This window comes from Diachasma alloeum, unplaced genomic scaffold (assembly GCF_001412515.2).
Source record: "Diachasma alloeum isolate Michigan unplaced genomic scaffold, Dall2.0 Dall_scaffold_00590, whole genome shotgun sequence".
NCBI classification, from domain to species: Eukaryota; Metazoa; Arthropoda; class Insecta; order Hymenoptera; family Braconidae; genus Diachasma; species Diachasma alloeum.
Genome location: NW_021680722.1, coordinates 69,903 through 86,261, shown reverse-complemented (window position 1 = coordinate 86,261; position 16,359 = coordinate 69,903). Strand labels below are relative to the sequence as shown.

Genomic DNA, 16,359 nt, shown 5'->3' with positions numbered 1-16,359 from the left:
TAAAATTTGAAATTTACTGATTTTTCCCTCTGTCATCGAATATAAAACCTGGCACTTTCTCTAAGAATTCCTATCGAATTTCTATTGGAGCTCTCTGAGAATTCTATTTAAGTTTGATTGCAATTCTATTGAAAAATTCTATTGTTTTTGCGTTAATTCCATTGAAAATTATGAAACTTTCCCCTGCATTTTTAATAGATATTTGTTTGTAGAAAAAAATCCCTTGATTTTTCTAGATAATTTATTCTGTTAGGATTTCTTCCACAGAAATTATTGGGCATGAATTTTCCAAGTTTTGTTCCTGTATTTGATTAAAAGAAAAGAAGAAAAACCGAGCGGAAAAAACTTAGAAATCTTACGCCTAAGAAAATCTATAGGAACATAAAAACCTATTTACTTTCTTGCACCAAATTTTACCTTAACAAAAAGACTCTATGAAGTTGCATAATCTCCTATAGAATCGGCGCAAGAAACGAATAGAATTCTAATAGAACTTCCAGAGAATTCTCATAGAATTCCAATAGAAATTTAATAGAAAGCGCTAGGTTTTTCTGTTGAATTTTTTCATGCGTGTTATTTTGGCATACCTGTATTCAACATTTCCCTAATAAATCGTAGAATATTCTTAGAACTCGTAGGCCTATCGAAAAATGAAGAATATCCTCTCCTGTAGCGTTGATAATTAATAATAAAGGTTCGTTAACGTTTTTCAAGTGATTATTTTTCTTGATTTTGTTTTTTGTATTCGCGAGAAAAAAGAAAGTTTTGACTACGTTTCAGTGAATTGTTCTACCTTGTATTTTCAGATTAATCCCATTCGATTAGTTAATATCACGTTATTTCTGATGAGCTTGTGATTGTTCATCTGAAAAAGCATGCCATCTTCACATTTATTCGATTGTTTTTTCGCTCAAATCACGATGCCATCGGACCTGTCAAATCATTATTGAGGTTAAGTATACTGGGATTGAGTAATTGGAGATGAACCTGAGGTTGAGCAGTGGCCATTCAACTAAAGCCCGGCGAAGCGTTTCGCGTAATAGTCTAACGCTGGGCTGTGAGCGCGTGACGCGGCTCAACCTCGGGTACATGTGACGCGCGTGGAGTTTATCCCAAGCTGGGGCGGAGTGGCGTATTTCTAGCTGGGATACGGGTTCCGAGCCGAGCTCGAGTGGCGTGATTTCTACCCGGGTAGCAGTAATTTCTTCGAATTCATAAAAAAAACTCAATTAATGAGTGATAACTGACACTAATCTTCTGATAATTAACTTCCCAATCATTATTCCACTTTATTTCGATCATTTTCATGCTTTTTAGGACCAAAAATGCACATCTACACACATCTACGAAACATCTACGCTATACCGTAGATGTAACGTGTTCCAAAAATCTCCAGGGGGTATTTGACAATCGAAAACTCCCATCTGCGAAATATGCCCAGCCCTGGAGTTCAGTGACACGAGTCCCATACAAAAATTTTTTTTCTACTCAATCCTGACCGATAGATGACTTTTATCACCACCAGAGTAAACTAGAAGGATTACTTGAGGCTTTTAAAAATTTTCAGCAAAATATTTGCACTTTTAGGGTATATTACCACGAAGTAAAAATTTTTGTAAGAAAAAGTCTCATACTGCCTACTGATAGGTCAATCAGATCAGTTGAGTTGTGTTACACTCAATAAAAATGAATGGATGCTGTGTTCTAACATGTCATTAGCTGTATAGAAAAGTAACGTAAGTGCCAAAATACGAGAATTCAATAGAAAAAGAGAAACAAAAAACAAATATGGGAACTGGAATTAAAAATTCAAAACTTCTGGTATGAGGACATTTTTTGGCACTTACGTTAGTCTTCTATACAGGTAACGATATGTCTGATTTAATATTTTTCAGGGAAATTTCACGTGGGTTTTATTCTTCGGAACATGGAAACTTTTCTTGGGAAAAATTTTCGGGGGAAATTTCACAGGGATAAAAAATCAGGTAACCCATGAAAAATAGTATATTGTGCACCAATTGGGGAAAGTCATGTTTTCCCCGCCCGAGGTGCACATGCTATTTTAAGGTATATCCCTATAAAACAGGTTATTCTTACGATTGGCCCCATGTTTTCCATAGATAATGTTTATAATATTTCCCAGCTATTGGAAAAAATTCTAACTAGCTGCACTACAGAGTTTCAGAGATAATAAATAAAGAAATGCGGGCTTCTAACATGCGACCCACAGGCCCACCGGAGATTAAGGGTCCCCTCGAACTAGATTTTTCCAACTTATGAGAAAATGGTCATTACGATGTTCTTTAAAAAAACATTGTTAAGAACTGGAAATTTTTATAAAATTTTGTAGTACATAGTTTCTGCGATATTCAACTTCAAACAAGTGAATAACCGCATTTTCTGTATATGAGTGTAGTTTATGTTGCTAACAAATTAGCAATATGCTTCCGAATGGATTCTCCATTTTTGAAATTTATTACTCTTATTTTTTATTGTTTTGAATAGTGACATCCATATATGACTCTCTTATGATTCCTATATTACCCTTTTATGAGCCCATAGAACCTCCATATGACCCCATCTGGCTCCATATGTGACTTCTATATGTGGCCCCACATGATCCTATAGAAGCCCACATGGCTGCATATCACTCCATATAATCCCGTATGACCCCCATATGACTCTTGTATGAGCTGATGCGATCCTTGTATGATCCCATAAAACCATATGACTCCATATGACTCATTTAACGCCTATATATGACTCCATATAACCCCATATGAGCACATATGACCCAACGTGACCCTCATCTGACCCCTTGTGACCCCCATATAATACCATATTACTCCAATATAAGCTCATACGAACTCATATCACTTCATATAACCCCATATGAGACCATATGACCCCATATGAACCCCATATGAGCCCATTATGATACCACGTGACCTCAGATAACTTCTAAATGACCTCATATAACCCCCATATGACCCCGTACAACTTTTATATGAGCCTATATAACCCATATATGACCTCCATATGACCTAAAGCTTCATATTGCTACTATGCAACTTAATAAATAGTTATGCTGTTTTCATTATCTTTGTACTTCATCGAGAAAGCCTCAAAACATTCTTTTTGAGCCAGGATTTCATTGATATGAGTGTTGATTTTTCCAGTTTATCATGTAAAAAATGAAAAAAAAAATCTCAAAAACTATATGCTGTAGCTCAACAGTGATAGATGCAATCCACATCATATTCTGAGAGACTCAAAAGGCTATCAATACAAATTTTTTAAGCCATGATTTATTTCATTCTAATACCAATTCTTGGACTGAGCGTCGAAAAATGAATTTTTGAAAAAATACCAATATTTCACAAACTCTAGGAATAATTCAACGTTAATTGGTGTCGATAAATAGAGCCTATTAACGTCTTTTCCATGGAAAAATTCATGAAATTTCATCAAGCTCCTATAATATAAAGAAAATTGCGAAAAAAATTGAAAAAAGTACACACACACATACATACATACAGACACCATCTAAAAATCGCATATTTAGACTTTTTAGACCATATTTAGTTACCCTGACACAAAAATTTTCAAACTTAATTTTGAACGATTACAAAGTTTCTATTCGGAAGCAAAAATGGAAAATTTGTGAAATAATTCCTATTTGATTCAAACAATTAATTAACAAATGATTTATTATTTGATTCAAACCGTTATTATTGCCTTCATCAATAACATATAAGGATAGAAAAACTCAATGACTTATGAAAATGCAATCAATTAAGGTATTTAGAAATTTTTCCGAAAATCCATAGTAACTAACGTTTGGGTGGTATTGTCATAGGATATACCATAACGCCCTTAAGACGCCTAGAAAGGAAAGTTTGTATTTTGCTTTCTTATGAACGGCTGGAAACTGAATACTTTCCATCCAGCAAACTAAAAACTTTCAGTATAGATATGTAAAAAAATATTTTAGGCTGAGACAGAACAAACTTTCGTGAAGAGATTTTATATCACGCACGAAAAAATTTTATAGAAAAATCTAGCAAATTCGTTGGACTATTCTATTGGATTTCTATTGGACTTTCTATTAGTTTTTGGTCGATTGGCTTTTTTTATAGGATATTTTCTATTGAACATTTCAATAGAATCGATCAAAATCTAATAGAAAGTTCAATAGAAATCCAATCAAATTGTTTAGCGAATTCTCTAGGTTTTTCTATTAAATTTTCTCGTGCGTGAATTCTTTTTCCTAATTAATTAACCAGTTTCTTATGCTCAGTATAACACCTTACAGAACCTCGGAGTTCCTTACAGTCAGTCACGGGGGAAAAATTTAATAGAAAAACTTGGCGAATTCGTTAGGCAATTCTATTGGATTTCTATTGAACTTTTCATTAGTTTTTGGCTGATTCTATTGAAATGTCCAATAAAAAATATTCTATAGAAGATATCAATAGGATTTGATTTTTTTCTATAGAATATTTTCCATTGAACATTAATAGAATCGACCAAACACTAATAGAAAGTTCAGTAGAAATCCAATAGAATTGTCTAACGAAGTCGCTAGATTTTTCTATTAAATTTTTTCGTGCGTGGATTCTTCTTTTTAATTAATTAACCAGTTTCTTATGCTCAGTGGAACACCTTTTAGAACCTCGAGTTCCTTAAAGTCAGTAACTTGATTTTTTCTCTGTGCACTACTGTCAAGTCTGTATTTCATGAATAATCTCATCTAAATTTTCGCTCGAAGATTTAATTCGTCTTTCATACGTCATGCTTGAAGGAAGAAAGAAGAACATTGTAAAATAAGATGATAATCACACTTACTTCGTTCTTGGGTTCAACACAAGCTTCAATATACACCTTCTCTTGGAGGTCGATACTGGGGTGTTGTGCTGGTGTGTCGTAAATGAAGAAGAGCCAGAAGATGTACCAAACAATTCCCAAACCTCCGAATAAGTAGAATGCCAAGGGCCAGCCACCCCAGAGCTCTAAAGAGCACAGCCAGCCACTCACAGGGAGGGAAATGACAGTACCAAAATTAGAACCTAGGACGCACAATGAAAAATATAAATTCATTGATCGGGTGATGAAAGCAGGTTAGCCGGCTGCGCTATACTTGGTGAAAATTTCGCAATGAACTGAAAACCTAAAATTTGGATCATATGTTGTTGAGCACATGTGAAAATCATTCTCAAAATTGCAAGTATTTTTTCCACGCGAATTTTTGAGATATGCATCGACAAAAACTTAAAAAAGACAAAAATTGAATGTTTGACGATGGATATCTAAAAAATTCGCGTAGAAAAAATACTTGAAATTTTGGGAGTCGTTTTTACATGTCCTCAACAACATATGATCCAAATTTTAGGTCTTCAGTTCATTGCGAAATTTTCACCAAGTATAACTCATTAAAGAAATACCTTAATTAAAGAAAAAATTAATTTTATTCAATCTGAAATTTTCACCAAAAATTGTCAATAAAATGACAAGCATTTTGGCGCCAATTAGTGTTTGTCTTTCACAGTAGTTCGGCGGTTATTAATTTTTTGTCCTGCTGACTTGGCATAGATCTGTTCTAATACAATGAGATGAATCAGAAATTCGTATAATCGAGAATATATGTAAATTATCAAATCAAAACTAGACTTTCTGAAGAATTTCTTTGAAGCTAGTAACATTAGGTAAAAGTATCTACGGAAATTTTTCGTTGAGAATTTCTTGAGCTACGGAAAAGTTCCTTGATATTTTCTATTGAACCCATCCGTTCTGATGTGTTTATGGAAATAGTATTGATTACATTTCCTGAATCATGTCGTCCTGTCACTTCGCTATAGAATTCTGTAAATATTTGTGTTCAATACCTGCATAAACCAGAGCAGCAAATTTACTCCGTTCCATGGGCGGTACCCAGTGCGCCAACATGGAATGCATAGCCGGGAATGTCACACCCTGAATTCGAAAAAAAAAATGTTTACTATTCTCATTATAGGTATTTCACGCACGAAAAAAAATCCATAGGAAAGCCTAGCAAGTTTTACAGAAAATGCTGTTGAATTTCTATTAACGAGATCATGTCAAGCGCGCTGCGCGCGCCGTTTTTCGATATGTTGAACTTACCGAATTTCTTGTTCGTTTCCAATTTCCATTGCACTTTGCAATGAATACTTAGAAAATGTGGTAGTATTAACTTTCATTAAGTGCTCTTGAGTTTTGGAAACAAAAAAAAAATAAAGTAAATTACTGAAGCTTAATCCTCATAATTAGAACCTTGCCTTATAATGATGATTCAGTTTGATCATAAAATATCGGACACCACAGCGTTACATCACATATCCTCATATTTCTTATAAATTCGTTAATCAATAACAATAACATTTTCTTCTGACATTAATGTTTATTCATTAGCATATTCACATATATCACATTTTTAAAAATAATGATAATGTATAAAGTTGTCACACTGGAAACAAAACACCAAATTCCATTGCAATTAAGTCTACTTGAATTATCATCCCCAGCCGAATGTTACTTCGAAGCATTTTTTTTTACCTATTGACTCATTTCCTATAAATAAAGCTCGCTATAAACGTAATTCTTCACTTTAAATTCTTTTCTTTGTTTTCCGAGAAATACTTTCAATGAATTCCACGACCGAACCCTGGACAATGCGACATACAATTGACCGTGATTGAAGACATCTTTGCGCAAATCTAGTCCGATTTTATCAAAAGTTTGTCCCTGGGATTTATTGATAGTTATAGCAAATGCTAATCTCACTAGAAACTGCCATCTTTTAAAAAGGAAAGGGTAAACATTTTCACAATACAATGTGATGCGATATATGAAAACAATACATCCTTGCTTGTCACCTGTTAGAATTTCACATTTAAGTATATTGTTTCCGAGTTCTAAAACTTGAAGTCGAGTTCCATTACAGAGTCCCTCTTTTATACTTAAGTTCCTAATCAACATGATTATAGCGTTTTGTCGTAATCGCAACTCATATGGTGGAAAATTAAGTGGATTCAACGTATTTAAATATTCTGGAGAAAGCACAACGTCTATATCTCCATTATCGTAGTTGTCAATACTATCTATACCGCTATAGATTTTTTCTGTCGTTTTTTCCAATAATTCCACGACTTGATTATTAATTTCATCGACGTCTACATTTCGGGCAGATAAGATGGCATATTTTGCTAATAATCCGTATTCACATTTTCTAATAATGCCACCGAAAATAGTATTCACTATTTCTTCATCATATGAAGCCAGACACTGTTGAGGGAGTATTACGTTATTGTCCTTATCATTAATGCTTCCATCTCCGATCGATAACACAAAATTTTTAAATTCAATCTCCTCAGGAAGAGTTCTCATATTTTCTATCAAAGTGTGTACCTGAAAATATCGCCATAATTGAGAATTTTTAATAGATAAACTTACTAATTCACTGCGAGTGGTATGAGGCATTACTGGAAGTGATTGGCGAAAGTCACCACCCAGGACAATTATTTTACCCCCAAATTGTATATTGTTATCCATTAAATCACGTAATGTACGATCAACTAATGCGAGAGCATATTTTGGAGCCATTGGAGCTTCATCCCAAACTATGACATCAGTGGTTCGCAAACTACTCGCCTCTTTTGATTGTTTTTTAATATTCGAAGCCGAATCATCATACAAAGGAACTGGCATTTGAAATACTTTATGAACCATTCTACCATTTGGAAGGAATATTGCTGCAATTCCAGTGAATGCCAATGTACAAATATTTTTCCCTTTACTTTTTAGTAAATGGTATAAGGTTGTGCAAATAAAAGTTTTACCTGAACCTCCAGGTCCATCAACATAGAAACATTTCTCAGATGCATCGTCAGCATTATCATCAATAATTGAAAGGATTTTATCAGTAATCTCTTTCTGCATTTGATTCAATTTTCCATATTGATTTTTCCCGATCAACTCATGTTGTTCATCTAACATATGCTCATTCTCGGCAAGTGTACAATTTTCGTCCCAATCAATCATCGGCATTAAGGGAAACTTACTGAGATCCGAACCTTCAGAATGCAGGAGATCATCGATTTGAATGTAAGCCTTTCGATAAGCATACACTGAATCATTGTTCTTCAAAAAATCTTCGGACATGGCATTTTTTAATTTTTTCCACATTTCATCTGGATGATTAGGGTGGCAATACATCAAAATACGTTCAAATAGGTGTCTTAACTGCTGAGACATCATCCAGCCTTCTGCTTCTTCCATAGCTCTAATCCATTCATTGTCATCTTCTATGAGTCCATGTCCTAAACATGCTTCTTGAAAAGTACAATAAATTGTTCCTTTAATAGTTCATAATTCTTCGAAACTTGTTGCACCTTTGACATGTATAAAAAAGATGTATAAATAAAAGTCGTAAGTGGAATAATTCAGTTTGAGGTGGACTAACTGAATACATGCGTCCAATTGTATTAAAGTGCGCTTTACGTATTTCCCAACATTGTTTGTCATGACCTCGATTCGTAAATGTATAGTGTAAAGGAATCTCAGAATATGTGAATTTACGTGCATTCGAATCGCGTAAGTTGAGAGCGAAATAGTCCATTAACATGCTTTATTTTTCCAATGCTGTACGAATTGAATTAGGATCTGCATTCTGAGCAATCAATACATTTTGGAACTGTGGTAAGTGTACTGGCAATCTAACGATCGAATGGCTTTTGTTTTGTAGTGATTTCCCCAAAATTCGATCACATGCTTCGACGGGTCCTACATATCGAGTTTCCAAGTAATTCGTTATTTCATCATAAACAATAGTAGTTTCTTTAGATTCAGAATCCACTACACGTAATGCGGCCTTATCGTGGCCCTTGTAGATATATTTGTAAACATATTTGACAGATTTGATACTGGATACTATTTCAACATTAATGTGACAATTGAATTTTAATAGCAACTGAGGATTGTATGGTACCACATACTGATTGGTAGTAGTTTTCCCATTAGGGCGTTTGTGAAAACCTGTATCCTTGCGTCGATACGACAGATAACCATTTTCATCTGATGTTGTATCATCTCTGAATTTTTTGGGGAATTTTTTAGAACACGATTCTTTCTCATCACGACAACGTTGATCGTAGGGGCCATGAATCATTTGAGTCATGACAATTTCATGTAATTTGGGTTCGTAATTTTTATCTGGAATCTCATCGAAAATATACTCATCTATGATATTAGCAATAGTTATTTTGTAGTTTTGTTTCAAAGTCACTAATAAATGCATGTGAGGTAATCCTCGTTTCTGATACTCTACAACAAAGACATAAGCTCATACATCTCCGAATCGGTTCTTCTCTGTAATCTTTTCGATTAACAATTTCCTCTTCAAATGAAATATTCTCGAAACTGAATTGGGTCTATCAGAAGCTGTTTCCTCTGGTAACAAATTCTCTTGGATTTCCTTCCAATTAGGATTACACGTCATGGTTATAAATAAATCGGGTTTTCCAAATTTTCGTACAATCACCATAGCATTTTGATAATGTTGATGCATGTTTCATGGAGAACTTGTATGGGATGAAGGTAGGATAATCATTTTACCAACTTGACTATTCACACTTGCTGCAAATTTTTTCAAGTGATCAACTAATCCTTGATATGATTGAGCACGTAGTTTCTTCTGTTCCATTCTAAAATAATTCATTCTGTCTTTTTCAACTTTGACGTGACTATCAACAATCCATTACTGAAACAAACGACCGCCCATCAAAAAATAATTCAGATCTCTGATAGCAATGCGATATTTCACGTATTCAAGCCGTGTAACTCGTTTATCTTTGCTTTTACGTTTTATATCTGAATGCCAATCGCTAGTTCCATATGTATAAAATAGGGGGTAAAGCAACGGTTCAATATTTGGGCCAAGTGAGTTGAGAAATTGAAGTTCTTTTGTATGTTTGTTCCGAATGGAAACATATGTTTCGGGAATTTCACCATCAGCAGTAGTTGTAAATATGGCTGCCACTTCATTTTCTTTCTGAAAGTTATGTCGATGATGATCTACGCCTCGCTTCAACGTGAACAGCAATTGCATTTCAGGTTCTGTTTGACTATTGTTAAGGATTTTCATATGTTGTAACTCTTCGTGCATCATTCGGTATGATTGCGCAAATATATTACATTCTCGAAAGATAGTATCTAGAGAATATAAAACATCCGCATTCAATGACGATGTTGATCGACAACGAATATCGGCTGCTTTGTTTTGATCCACGATGAAAAGTTGTTCGTATGATGGAGTCTCATTTACATCTGGATATAAGGCTGTATTGATCTGATAATAAATTTGACCATGTATTTTGAAACAGTATGGACCTCGCCGTTCTCTAGAGAAATTGACCAAATTAGCATTGACCGAAGCAAAAGCAAATGAATTATTATAATAACGAATATGTTGATGAAAGTTTTTCGAATGTGGATGTGATCTAGTAAATAATTGGTGCAAAATTTCCGGAGGATCTAGTAATGGCGCTAACACAATTTCACCATGATTACAGCAGTCATTGAAGAAATCTTTTTTGTAAGCTACCCGTTCGCTGTTGAAGAATTTTGCATTGCAATGTTGACATTGTGCGTCTATCAAGCCCAGATAATTTTCCTCTATCTTCGCATTATTGCTGGTTAACTTCTGTTTAGATTTTTTTTTCTGACGATAAAAACGTTGTCGTTCAGCAGTTTTGGTTCGATTTTATGTTAAATCGATACTCGATATCGATCAAGTGCACTTGGAGTTATACAAAGTTCAAAGAAAAAGATATATCCAGTAATTATTAATCATAATCCTAATTAAATACTAAAATAATAAGATAATCCAAAATGATAAAAGTATGAACATATATCGATTCCGAAGTCAAAATTCCAAGGAAAACACGAAAAAACAAAAATTATGGAAAATCGATTCTTAATATCGATATTCAAAGTTAAATCGACACCAATACTCGATATCGATCAAGTGCACTTGGATTTACACAAATTTCAAAGGAAAAGATATATTAAGTAATTATTAATCATAAACATAATTAGATAGTCACATAATTAGATAATACCAAATGATAAAAGTATGAACATATATCGATTCCGAAATCAAAATTCCAAGGAAAACACAAAAGAAACAAAAATGATGGAAAATCGATTCTTAATATCGATATTCCATATTAAATCGATAATCGATACGGATACTCGATATCGATAATCGAAATCGATCAACTGCACTCGAAGTTACATAGATTTCAAGGAAAACGATATTCGTATTAATATCATAATCATAATTACATAATTCATTAAGTGCAGTTGCCACTGCACATCATGAACTGCATAGAATGCTCCGGGTCATGTGTTTATTTGAGTACAGCAACGCCGTGATACTCTATTGTGTTAGATTTCCATGTTCTTTCACGGAAAAGGGTCGATTTTATTGACATTTAAAACGTTCGACGCTACTTCTTGTATATTCAATAATTCAATAATTAAATAATTGAAGACGTGCAGGGGTTACCGCACATCGTAAACTGCATCGAACATACGCTGGCATCTGTTTATTTGTTTGCACCGACGCTGTGATGCTCTATTGCGTCACAGTTTCATGTTTTTTCACGAAAACATTTCGGCGTTACGCTTAAAACGTGACACGTCTCCTTTTTATATATAGAAAATTCTATCAATTTTCGGCCGATTCTATTGAATAGTTCTGCAGCTTTACTGCCTTTTTTAAATTGCAAATGTTCAACAGAATCTATTTTATAGAAACAAAATTAATAGAATTTTATCTTTTTATACCAATTCTCCCATTAAGAACTCTTCTATTGAAATTCCTCAACATGAATTTTCTGCCTTTTTAACTTCTTGACCCGAAAGAAGGAAGTTTTTGTAATGACCCGGAAAATCAAAAGTGGAAATTTTACGATATCTTCACGTTTCATGACTCCTTGAATCATTCTATGATGTTTTTGAACACGTGTGTGTATGTGTGACGCAAAATTTTAGGACACGATTTCTGCACGATTTTTGAATTTTTTTTTCAATCGATGCATCTTCCTGTAACTGATTAGTTTGTGCATCTCCCTTAGTACTGATTAGTTTGTAAAGACGACCGCCTCAGCGGTTCTTTAGTAATTCGCAAAAAACATGTAAAAAACAACAGAAATGAGGTTCTTTTCATATATTCCACTATTTCTTCCAAATTAATGATACGATGTGATTTTTTTTTCAATCGATCCGTGTTCATGTAACTTAGAAGTAATTAGATTATGAAGATGATCGTCTCAGCGATTTGTTACTCACTCGCATAAAACTTAAAAAATGAAAAAATGAGTTTGAATAAAGTACATCAGTACCTCACCCAAATCCCATCTAATCATTTCCTATGACATCACAAAGATGTGCAACGCTATATAATTTCTCTTCTTTAATATAAAAAGAAGAATTAGGATTGTAGGATTCCCTTGTATTTAGACACTTATATTCCATCCCCTATACTTTGACTCTTATATTCGGACCTTTATATTTTGATCCTCATATTTTGACTCTTGTGCTCTGCCCGTTATACTCTGATCGTTATATTCTAACCCTTGTCTTTAGACCTTTATATTTCGATTTTTCTACTTTGACCCTTACATACTTTGCTGAAATTGGGTGTGACCCATTATGCCCTTTTTCTGCTCATTCGAACATTGGGAATATGTTCATATTTGTCCCTGCAATTATTTTTTTTAAAAATAGCGAAAAAATCATTCATTTTAGGAAAAATCAGAGCCCGGATCAGAAATGACGGTCAAAATGTGTTAGAAATAAGAGTTAGAAATAAGCCTCAGACCTCGCGGTCAAAATATGAGTGTCAAAGTATAACGGTCAGAATTTAAGACTCAAACTGTGGGTTACAATACAGAGGCTCAGAACATCAAGGTCTGAATAAAAGGGTCGGAATATCAGGTCATAGGGGTCAAAATATAAGGGTCCTAATATGAGGATCGAAATATATTGTCAAAAATGAGAGGCGAAATGTAAGGGCCAAAATACGAACGTCAAAGTATAAGGGTTAGAATTTAATGGTCTAAATATAAGAATCAGAATTAAGGTTCAGAAAACAGGGTGAGAATAAGGGTTGTGATAACCGAAAAATTTTTAATAACGAATTTAATTAAATATTAAATCAGTCATTATCAATTTTCCAATTATCGGGATAGCATAATATTTGTTTTTGTTTTTGGATCCTTACGTTTGAAGCACTTGGTGCATCTGTACTAATCGTTCAGCGTTCTTTTTAATATTGATTATAAATATGGATAATAATAATAATAATGGAGTCAGGTTTTGAAATGATGAGATGAGAGATTTGAATAAACTCAATTTTGATATTCATTTCTTGAAAAGATTTTTGATTCAACAAGAAAACAAATCAAAGGAGAGATCGAAGTTAAAGTTTTTCATTGATATTGATTTAGAGATCGTGATTAGTCTTGATGATTTTGATAAAAGTTGAAAAGGCCGAAATAAATAGATTGGTTTAAGAATTTCGTACGAACCAATACTTGAAAATTGTCCAAAATAGTTTTCCACTTGCTTCAATAGTCTTCTGTTTTTCAGTTCATGTCACTTAATTTTATATCTAAGTTTATATTCCTTATTTCACTTTATGATTTGCATTGGAATTTTGGGATAACTGTGTCCGTGCACTTATTTTTTTTTCTTTATAATTTTCTAATAATGTGTCCTTGCACGATTTTACAAGAACGTAGTGAACGATTCGCAGTTCACCGACCGTTTCGTCACAGACAATCCTTTACGTAGGTGTTCGTACTTAGCGAAGCTTTGGATAACTCGGGTTATCCCACATAACGTCGGAAAGGGCTAGTAACTTATTCCGAAGTTACGATCGCGAGGGTAGAGCCTGAGAAGTTCTCTCTTCTGTTGTATAAACGAGACTAAAGAAAAATTTTAAAAGAACGAATTTAGTGGCCGAAAAGACAGTGCAATTGCGCTGCGTTTGCAATTTTGGGGTTTTCAGAAACACGCGTGGCGCATTAGCCCAGGAATTTGAGCTGCATCGACAGCAAATCAACGTCCCGTGGGCAACGAATAAGGTGGAGTTATTGAAAGAATAAATTTCTAAATGAAATTAATTTTTGAAATACTTCCAAGCATGACAGGGTCAGAGGTAAGGGTAAAAAATAAGTGATTCAGGGTTTTTAACATTCGTCCATTGTAATTTGTTTTATGAAATACATGAGTAAATTAATGGGTTATTGAATTAGAAACTCAATAAATCATTCATTAATTGAGCAAATTGACATATCGATAAATTATTTATTAAGTCCGATGTATACCCTCTCGGGTTTTTACATTTTGTTTCCCCTCCCATTTTCCCCATATAAAGGGCTGTTATACAGTGTTACACATGTTGCCCAGAAAATACAGAAAAACTTAAAGTTTACAAAACTAGTAACAGTTATCTTTTAACTATTAGATATTACAAAAGTAAGAATAAGAGTAAGAATAAGATACGACAAGATAAATCGCCCCGGCCTTGAGCCTTTTCCTGCTTCTGAAGGTCCAGGGACTTTGTGGTGGAGAGAATACGCCACGGGGTCATCCTGTGGACTCCGCGGGTTCCCCCCAGCGAGAAAAAATAACGTGACCGAAGATACGTGAAAGGCTCAGCCCCCGCTCTCAATTCGGTTGATAGGGAGTAGTCTCGGGCTCGATTAAGCAACGTTTCCTCCCTCTCTCCTCCTCTAACCAGTCCTGAAAAAAATTCGTCTACCCAGTTCTCCTTATTGCTACTCAGTTACTGGTCTTCCTTGCTCATCTCCAACCCTCGCAACCGTTTCTCCCATCCCCTGACCAGCTTGCACAGTTCTGGGATCGGTCTCCCCCCTAGCAGCTTCACAAATGATTCTGTTCTTCCCAGATTCTCCCACTCCCCCCACAGGTCTTTTAGCTTCCCCTCCCTAACCTTGTCACACTCTAGGATGTGCTCCAGGTCCTCCCGTACTTCGCCACACAGCCTACAGCTCACATCCTCGTAACCCTTGTTTCCTGCTCGCCCTATGTTCCCACAGCGCATCCTGGCCCACATCGTTTTGTCCCCCCAAGTTACTCCTTTCATGCTCCAATACCCCTCCTTTTCGTCGGGCCTGACTAGGTACTTATAGAACGGGTTGAAAGTAGAGTCCCGTATTCTACGGTCATCCTCCGCCCGCTCCTTGGCTTCCCCCTTCTCCAAAAACTCTTTCAGCCTGTCTTGGAACTCCTTCCACTCTGTTTCCCCCCGTTTGAGAATTTCCAGGAAATCCTCACCCCCCCATTCCTCCAGAGCTTCCTTCAGCTCTTTTCCCCATGCTGAAGGATTGGAGTTCCCTAGCGCCCTGAGTTCCTCACTTAGGCATACTCTGACTAGGCGATCCTTTGCTAACCTGCTCACCCCCCCCCCCAAGAAACCTAGCACACGTCTCTTAGTCTCCAGAATCAATCCCTTTCTGCCGCTCTCCGCCCTCCACAGATACCCAGGCGTAATTTTTGACACCCCCATTCCCATCTTCACTACCCTCCCCTGTACTCTTTCCATCGTCTCCCGCGGTTTGAGTCCCCAGATTTCTGTCCCGTACGTTGCCCCCGACTTCCCCAGCACGTTAAGGATGTACAACCTGCTGTCGAGTGAGCTCAACCCGGCCCTTGTCGCCACCCCCCACGCCGCATTCACTGCTCTTGTCCCCTTCCCCGCCATTTTTCTTACATGCTCCCCATACGCGTTTTTTGACGAGAACCAAAAACCCAGATACTTAAAACTGTTGACGACTTCTACCTCTTTCCCATATATTTTCCACTTTTCTCCTTTTTTCCTTCGGCCACCCCCCCTGAAAACCATGACTTTGGTTTTGTTGACGTTTATTTCCAGTCGATTTTCCTGGAAGAAACGCTCTGCAGTGCCCAACATGCTTTGGAGTTCCCCCGCGCTTTCCGCTGCCACTACAATGTCGTCCGCGTATTTTAAACAGAAAATCTTCTCTCCCCCCACTACCGTACCTCCTTCCCCTCTTTTCTCCCACCAGTCATCAATGTCATCTATAAACACGTTAAATAGTATGGGGCTCAGCGGACAGCCCTGCCTCACCCCTCTCCCTGTCGAAAACCTCTCGGATATCCCTTCCCCTGTTATCACTTCGTTTTCCGTTACTTCATACATGGCCTTTACCATGTTGTAGAAACGCGCTCTAATCCCGACCTTCCAGAGCTTTTCTAGTAGTAGATCGCGGTCTACAGTGTCAAAAGCTG

The 16,359-nt window shown here is 35.8% G+C and overlaps 2 protein-coding genes across 2 annotated transcripts in view; both read right to left on the bottom strand.

Annotated features, from left to right (window-relative positions):
* The window catches only part of LOC107043498 (sialin), a 115,141-nt gene that overhangs the window by 75,314 nt on the left and 23,468 nt on the right, over positions 1-16,359 (bottom strand). Inside the window, exons 3-4 of the mRNA XM_015265031.1 lie at positions 5,886-5,973; positions 4,849-5,069 (exon numbers count right to left, since the gene is read on the bottom strand). Coding sequence (XP_015120517.1) covers positions 4,849-5,069; positions 5,886-5,973 — 309 coding nt within the window. The remainder of the gene's footprint in view (positions 1-4,848; positions 5,070-5,885; positions 5,974-16,359) is intronic.
* On the bottom strand, positions 14,405-16,345 carry LOC107043497 (the record flags this gene model as incomplete). The annotated part of the gene is given in 1 exon segment (XM_015265030.1): positions 14,405-16,345. A coding segment is annotated over 1 exon segment (1,473 nt), but the record flags the coding sequence as incomplete, so codon positions are not given.